Raw genomic sequence first — 9,108 nt, forward strand, 5'->3', positions numbered from 1 at the left:
TTAAAAATATTTATATATGATTCTGTAGAGAAAAAATTAATATTGTATTAATAGCATTAATCTAATTGAAAATAATCTTATTAATTCAAAAACAATATTAATGAAACAAATAATATTTGAAACGAGAGCGTAAATATTTATTAGTATTATTATTGAATTAAAATATTGCGCAATTATTTTTTATTGGACTTAATGCTATAAATATATTATTTTTTCCTGCAGATATCAAATATATTGTATACACACACACACACACACACACACACACACACACACACACATACACACACACACACACACACACACACACACACACATGCGCGCACGCACGCACGCACACATCATAATGTTTTATAAATTACTTAAAATGATTAATCACTAAGCCATTATTGGCAAAAAACTAGCTAAAATAATTGAATCAGTACTATCTGCTAGTACTGGACTCAAGTTATCATCCAGTACTTAGTACTTAGCCAAATCTAGACTAGTAATTTCTCAGTATCTAAACTTTGACAACTAGTAATAGCCCAGCATTGGGCTGATTATAAAATCGTGTATGGGTAGTATTACTTACCAAGCAAAAATCAAATTATTTGAACGTCAGATACCACAGGTCGATTTGAAAAAAAGTAAAGTCTATTTAAAGTTGAAATATTACGAAATTTTGTCAAAAAAACGTAAATCATTCTAATTGCGCGATATCATAAAATTAACTTAACAATTTTACGATATTGTAAAAATAAAACATTGAGAAATTAATAAAATTTATTTGTCAATTCAATTTTAATATTGCAGTTTCAGTTTAAGAGTATATTTTAAAACCAAATATTTGGCGCACAGTTTACTTGAACTGAAAATTAAAAAAATTTATATAAAAATATTATTAAGTACCAAGATTCACTTTGATTAAATATGGCCTCTTTATGTTTTATTTCATTGTGTTTTAATAAAATTTAGTTTTGTTATGATCATTTCAAAGATTCAAGCTTTAATTCAATTTCTATTAAAAGTCTGTAGCATGGCAAGTTTACCTGCAACTTGTTTCAAAAATAGTCAAAAATGCATTTTTTTATACCTTTGATCTCAATTTTTTGAAAAAGTTGTGATACAAAAATTTTGCTGTTACATTCGGATTCAATGAAAAATCTACGGAAGCTGATACACCTCATTTATGTGTACAAATCTAATGTCCACCTCTGTTTAATTAGTGTATTTGATAAATTGAGATTAAATAATTAATCTTCTCCGAATTATGTCATAATGTTATATTTTATATTTATATTTAATGAGCAAAATTTTTAATATCTGTGATGGAATAATAATCGCTTTGAATTAATTTATATTTATTTAGTTTTAGTGAGAGAGTTTCACATGGCAGTAGATCAAGTCATAGTTGCTTAAATAAATGCAAATGGAACACAAAATATTTGTATTTAGGCCGAATCCCTATTTTGCCAGCCAGTCTTTCTACAAAATAATCTCTCGAATTATCCGCGGTTGCTGTGTAATTTAATTTTTCGTCCGGTAATGCGATTATATCACGCAATTAATTTCATATTCAGTGACGTAATATTCAATTTCCGCGAGTGTTGGTGTCTGTTTATTATGCACGTTTGGGCCACCTAAATTTTTCGTTCGTATTATTAAATTTTGCAATTTCATTTTCCATATTCCTGGCAACAGCGTTGTAACATTTATCGGATAATCCGCTCAAAAGTTCGCTGCTCCAAGAAATTTTGAACAGTTGAAACAAATTCAACAAGTTGAAATTTCGTAAGAAGCTTTGGTTATAAAGAGAAAAATTACATTATCAATGCGTAAAAAGAAGAACAAAATGATGCATTGTTTTACAAGTATATCATATTATTATTTTATTCTATCGTTTCATCATCAAACTATGATTAATTATTACAACGTACATAATAAAGTTCTATTTGTAGACTTTTGCGGTAAACACAATACCATTTCATTTTGATATAACTGGTTCATAGAATTGATAGCAGAAATAGTTTTGCTTTTGTCATATAACATTCTGTAAAAGCTCGTGTTACATCCGCGCAATAAATTTAATTTCAAAAGTTGGGATCGTTTCGACAGCTCTAAAGGTTACGAGAGTTTGAGACGCGCGTAATCGCGTCTTTCACATACATATAGCACGTGAGAATGAAATGGCGTCGGATGTCTACCTCAATTCTTCTTCAGCTTGACATGCAAGAAGCATACTGATACGTATATCGATCTGCTCACGGTCCAATTGGAGCAGCGAGGACGTTACTCCGATTTCAGTGATGTTTTGGCGATGATATTATTCTTGTCACGATAGTAACGGAGCTGTTGACCGAGCTCCAGTTTCTGATTCTGATGTTAATGGCGCGGACCAAGTGTCGTTTTTCTTTTTTGAAACAGAACTCTCTGATTCTCTTTTGCAGACTGAGTTCTATATGAACTTTTACTTCTATCAACCCTTTTACGCGTGATTAATCACGATATGGCTGTCACACGAATATAACTATAATTCACTGTTGCTGGGCTACAAATGTCTAATAGTGGAAGCTACAATATATATGTCGGTGCTATCTCGAAGGGATGTATAATAAATTATTCGATTAATCACGCTTAAAATTAATCAGGCAAGATGATATAATTAGAAAGGATACAGTGAAATTTATATCAAGAACGTCAAATAGAACCAGTTATTTTTAATTATAAATTAATTACCTTTCCGCCAATGTTGGGCGCGCTCGAATCCTTGATCGGCGGAGTAGCCGACGTGCGAAAGCGGTAAACGACAGCAAACGCGACGTCAGCTCAAAGAGCGGATTGTATCTCGGCCTGTACAAACATGGACAGGGTATAGCTGCAAAGAAAAAAAAAACACCAAAAAGACGATAAAAATGCCGTCTGGTGTATTAATGTGCAATTAAACGAGATGTATGCGCGTACCATACTTTAGAAGCGTTTTCATGCGTAACACGTTACGAGCGGCGCGCACCGAAACGAAAGCGATATCGTGAATCTGGACGATGCGACAGGGCCTGGTACTCATTGGATAGCGTACGCGAAGAGGAACAACCGCGTGTATTTTGACAGTTTCGATAATCTTCGATCGCCCAAGGAACTGGTGCGATATTTCGAGAATGGTGCTATGACGATACAATTGCATTGTCCTATTAGACATACGATCAGAGTTTCTGTGAACAGATTTGCGGTTTCTACAAACGGTAGACGCGCGTGAATTTAAAAAGCTTGACGAGATGCTGTGAAATCTTAGTATTAATCGAACGCTTTTTCCGTCATGTTATTGACGCTTACGCTGAGCGGGAAGAGCACCGTCCTCGCAGCGAATTACTTTTAGATTTAAGTGACGGAGATTACGAGCTCGGTCTTGCGATTTTTGAGACTTATCACGATACCGAACGTAAACGAATCGAACAACAAATTTTATTTCACCAAAGACGACATGGAAATTATAATTCCCGAGGATGAAGTGTGAGACATAAATAAATTTTTGAAACGCGCGATTTTACGGAAACCGCGACGCGCTTAAAACTGTTGACGTAATGGGTGATGACATGAATAACAATAACAACAACAATGACATCGATGATAATAATGGTGAGGGTATAGAATATCCGCGCAAACTACACTACTGACGATGAGATGCGAGATTAGATGTGCATACAGAATAAACTTTGACAAGCTCAACAGTATTGGATCGCTGCTAGGATTCTCGTCGAAGCGTATACTGCGATTGCGAAAGTAGCATGAATCGGACGTCGATCAACATAATGAATGTAAATGTTATTCGCGTAGAATGTAACTTGACCGCGGGCGCGTACAGTAATAGCAAAAGCACGCACACGATATACGAATTTTCGCCGAACGTGTCTTCAGGATATAAAATATCGGAAAAGTCGGCGCAGGTCATTTACCTGCCGATCATCGCACGGAACATTACGAATCTAATAATACGCATCGTCGACCAGAATGGACGATTGCTCGATTTTCGAGAAGAAGAGATCACCATTAGCTTGTACGAACGACGATGACAGTGATAACGTGAGCGTGAGATGCTGAATGGAACGGAACGTACGCAGAGAGATAACACTTTCTTTACAAAGCCAATGACGTCACAGCTCGATAACACTCACTCATCCAGCTGCATCACACAGAAGAAGAAACTCAACGTCAAACGTTATATTTTTAAAAATCTTTGGAATTCGCGATGCGCAACATTTGAGATGACTGATGTAATAACATTATAAACATTAAAGACGAGCCGACGATCGCTTCGTCAAGATTGAGACTTACACGTACAACTCGTTGCTATCTCAAAGCTATCTTCAAGCTCATCTGTTGTTTGTTTTAAAAATTTTATCATATCTAACTTCACCATTTGATTGAAAATATATATTATTTAACAATTCTCATGGCCTTGTTTAGTCAATTCGATACTTGGAATTTAAACAAATATATTACGAAAGTAATTAAATAACACGCAAAATTTAAATTATTAAATAAATTCTATTAATATTTCTATCAAAATAATTTAGTTGGTTTAGTTGTTTCAACTTAGATGGTTGACGTAAACTATATATTTGCAAGTACAATTAAATAATGGTTGAATCAACCATTGAATAAACCAATCATAAAAATTTTGTCCGTATAATCAATTTTTTTTAGTGCAGGCAAATGGGATGTAGACAAACGGTGCTGTAGGCAACAAATTTGTAGGCAAATGGGGTTCTCCCATTTTATTTATTAATTTGTAACTCAATAATACAAACATTAATAATTGACATTTGTTTTCATGTGTTCTTCAAAAACAGAAAAAAGTCGCAGAAACATATATACTTATATTATAAAATAAATCAGTTTTAATTATACATTTATATATTGATATATTTTTCTAATTTATGTTTTTCTTCTACGTCATCATGAAAGAACTGCGCACTGATTATATTTATTAAGAATATCCATTTATAACATTCATACATTAACATCATATATGTTTCATATTTCATAGCACTTAAGACTAGAAAACCTCTAGAAATCGAGCAGAAATCAGCTGATATAATTTGATGGCAGATTGGCAGCAAAAATCGAACAAAATCATTTTCATATACGGCTTCGCCACGAGAATAATGACGAGATCGACTTGTTTCTCGTAAGAAGAACGTCCAGGAATCCTATAAGAATTGGCACATATAAATCGAATAGGCAAATCTCTTAGAGATTCCCAAGCTCTTTCGAAATGTGCTTTCTGAATCTCTGAATATTTTTTTCACTATTTTATAATTTTTCCATATTTTGAAATGTGAAGCTAAATATTTTAGCAATAAAACTGTGAACTTGATTGTTTTCAGTTTTTATACCAGTATATACCTATATAAATACCTATATAAATATATAATTAACCGTTTATATATATGTACGCAAAATTTCTTATAAGAAACCAAGTCGATTTAAATGAAAATAACAGGATCTTGTTCGATTTCTGCTGCCAATCTGCTGTCAAATTATGTCAGCAGATTCTGCTCGATTTCTGCTCGCAATCTGCTATCAGATTCTGTCAGCAGGTTCTGTTTGATTTCTGCTGCCAGTCTGTTTGCGTAGAATGTTAATAGGTTTTGTCGGCAGAACAAGAGCAGAATGTGACATCAATTGTAGTCATCAGTTTATTAATATCTATTACAAGTTTGTTGATATCCTGCTAATATTTTGTTATCTGGATCATATGTAAGTCAATCTCCAGACAACAAAAACTTCAAAATCGAGACATAAAATATCTTTTTTTTTAAATATTTTTAAGACATCTTTAAGATGTTAATGTTTGTTTAATCCTTTAAGAAGATTTTAAAGTGAAACTCGGACTCTGGCGAGATCGCTATTTTACCGATAAAATATAACACATCGACACATATATCTTTAGATACTGCATATCTCATACACACATATAAATACTTAAATTTTCGTAGGACAATAACATTTTAATTAAATGTTTTCCAACTAATTCATAGAAAGTTTGATTCGTATTTCCAATGCGTTAAAGATTTCGTAACAGCGAAATAATACATTACGGACAAATACCGATTTGTAGATATTGTGAATACCGAACATTTTTCACGGGTTTGCGCGAGTTATCCAAATTTTATGTTGATCGATATCTAAGGTCCATATCACGTTTGTAATCCGCAAATAAATTTGGATCAATTAACCGTCTGACATATTGTATAACAATTGGATAATTGCACGGAACTGAACTAATTCGGTATCAAATCATCAAGTAAGATATTTCGCGTCAATATCAAAGGATTCTCATCTTACGATAGGCTACAGGAATTCCTTTTGGAATCGGAACGCTCACGAACTTGTTGCAAATGTTGTAATTGAGTCGCGGATGGCACGTGGCTACTACTGCTGCTGCGCGAGTTTGAATGTTGCGGAGGCGGCAAAGATTGTCGACGGCGATGTTGCAATGCCGGACTCAAATCATATTTCAACTTCGCTTGGATAAGAAGTTCCTTAAATATTTGAGAGATATTGAGATCGTCCTTCGCAGACACTTCTACAAAGCCATTTTTCCAAGTCGTGGTTACAAATTCTTTAGTCCTTTCGGTGTCCACCTATAATCAATCCATTTTACACTAAACAATGAATATGTTTAACATTTAACGTGCGCGCTTTATCAGTTTTATTTATTTTTTAGTACATTTAAGTTTCCTCTTAATTATCTGTCACAGTTTTAATTTGTCATAAAATTTTTAATACTTTGACATCTGTGCCTAAATATCGTATACAGGCAAAGTTAAAATTTTATGTTATTATACGCTTGTTTAAGTTAAGAGTGTTTAAATTTATGACATGTTCATGTTTTTATTATTATTTATATTCGATTTAGAAATATTTCTTATGGATGAATATATTTACAAAAAAGGGGTTGATTTCTGTTCACAAAGATATAAATAAAAGAAATTGTGCTTTTTGTAAACGACTATATGAAACGATTTATATGAAAAAAAGTTTTTTTCAATCAATTTGCTTGTATTTTTGCTTTTTATATATTGTACTTCTTGCATCCCTAATGAAAAATCTCAAGTTACAACATTTCTATGTCTAATTTAATCTAAATTAAAAATATTTGAAAATCTTTTTTAAGAAGTCTGTTCGTACGTTCCATAGTGTGAATTAAAAGATGCTCTGTTTTCAGATTTCAATAGAGAGACTACGAATTTTCAAATTCTTCCAAATAAAAAATTCTTATAAAACATTTAACAACGTTTAAAAAAACCTGAACTTTAGTCAGATCGACACCGAAAACTAAATAAAAAAACTGAAAAAAAGTTTTCAGTTCGATTATGGTTTCGGTCAGATTTTTGGTTTCGGTCCGATTAAGATAGCAATTCTGCTCCGAGTCTGATCCGATTGAAACTCACCTCTTTTTCTGTCTTTACAAGATCGATTTTGTTACCAACGACCACAATCGGAACTGCCCCTTTTGTGCTGTATATCTGGGCGCGGAGTGTTTTTACCTCGAGAAATGTGTTTGAATCATTTACGTCGTAAACTAAAATAAAGGCGCCAGCCGATTTGATATAAAGCTCTCTCATCGCAGGGAATTCATACCAGCCGGACGTATCGAGAATATCGAGTAATAAATGGATTCCAGAAACGTTGAAATTCCCATGATGCATCTCTTCGACAGTCCGCTTATATTTTGGGGTGAAAGTATTATACAGGAATTGATTAATGATTGCAGACTTGCCGACTTTTGCTGCACCCATCACTACAATTTTGTGCCGAACTGAACTTTCAGACGACTTTCCACTATCACTGTCCGATTCCGTTAGTTTTTCATTTCTGTAAGTACGTGTATATATTTGTTATTAATTTGCATATTGCTTTTTTTTTAAATCTTTCATATAATGAAATTTTTCTTCTTAAAGAAAAATACATTAATCTGCTTTGTTTCAATAATTCTTATTATATAAATAGTAATAGAGAGAGAGAGAGAGAGAGAGAGAGAGAGAGAAAGAGAGAGAGAAAGAGAGAGAAAGAGAGAGAATTCCGCGTATCATTTAAATTAATTAATTAAATTAAATTTATGACGGAAGAAAATTTTTTCGCATTACCTGACATTTTTTGTTGTTCCATCTTCCTGTCCTTCTTTCAAGTGTGCTGCAGGTTGTAAGCTGAAGCGACGGCGAAATTGATGACGCCCTTTCATTATTTATACCACAGAACTTCTAGTAAAAAAAAATTTACGTTTTATTTAAAAAAAAAATTTATTTAAAAATAAAGTTTATACTTTAACTAACTGTAAAGAACATTATATATCATACAATTTTTAATTTTAATTCTTATTTCAAATAATATATTGTAAACTTTCTCTTTTTCTCATTAATGTTTTCTCTGAAAGCGTGTTAACAATTGGAAAAAATTTCAAAAAGAAAAAATCCAAGTAAGGAAAGAATAATTAATGAAAATACATTGAGATAATTAAACATTTTCTACCGTCTCTAGTTTTACTAGATCTGCAAAAAAAAAGTAATGAAGTAAAGAAATTACCTCTTCTTATATATCTTATCTGCACAAGTTTATAATGACAAAAATATATAACTAGTATTTTCTTATTAATGCTGATTTACACATGTTGAATTATATTTTAATAAATTCATAATGTAATAAAACAATATTGATACGTATGATAAATAGTAATTGTAAATAAATAATAACATAAAATGTTTAATTGCATTATAATAATAATTGTAATAAAACGACAAGAAACCTATCATATGGCACTAATATATTTGATTAATATAAGCGAGTAGAAACTTATTATTGTTGATACGATTTATTAATGTTGATACGATTTACAAGGGGAGTTAGGAAATTTAGAAAATTCTGAAACGTTAGGTTGTGTGAAATAGAGTTTATCCATAATGTAGGACTATTTTTCGTTTGTGTTATTAATGGCATTTTATGTCTCCCACTATATAACTTTTATCTGAAATATTTTTCTCTAAAATGCACTATGCAAAAGATATTTTAGGGCAATTCAATTAAAACGGAACACCCTGTATACAAACTGTGCACATATATATATAT

At 32.2% G+C, this 9,108-nt stretch overlaps 1 protein-coding gene across 2 annotated transcripts in view; it reads right to left on the reverse strand.

Annotated features, from left to right (window-relative positions):
- Positions 1 to 6,323: 6,323 nt before the first annotated feature.
- Positions 6,324 to 9,108, reverse strand: part of LOC108685454 (ras-related protein rapA) — a 17,937-nt gene continuing 15,152 nt past the window's right edge. The window contains exons 2-4 of one of the 2 annotated variants that reach the window (XM_018190239.1): positions 8,133 to 8,243; positions 7,437 to 7,860; positions 6,324 to 6,626 (exon numbers count right to left, since the gene is read on the reverse strand). In XM_018190239.1, the coding sequence (XP_018045728.1) occupies positions 6,324 to 6,626; positions 7,437 to 7,860; positions 8,133 to 8,227 (822 nt within the window). In that variant the 5' untranslated portion in view covers positions 8,228 to 8,243. Of the gene's footprint in view, positions 6,627 to 7,436; positions 7,861 to 8,132; positions 8,247 to 9,108 lie in introns of both variants that reach the window. The other variant, XM_018190238.1, reaches the window with a different exon arrangement.

The sequence above is a fragment of the Atta colombica genome, unplaced genomic scaffold (assembly GCF_001594045.1).
Source record: "Atta colombica isolate Treedump-2 unplaced genomic scaffold, Acol1.0 scaffold153, whole genome shotgun sequence".
NCBI lineage: Eukaryota > Metazoa > Arthropoda > Insecta > Hymenoptera > Formicidae > Atta > Atta colombica.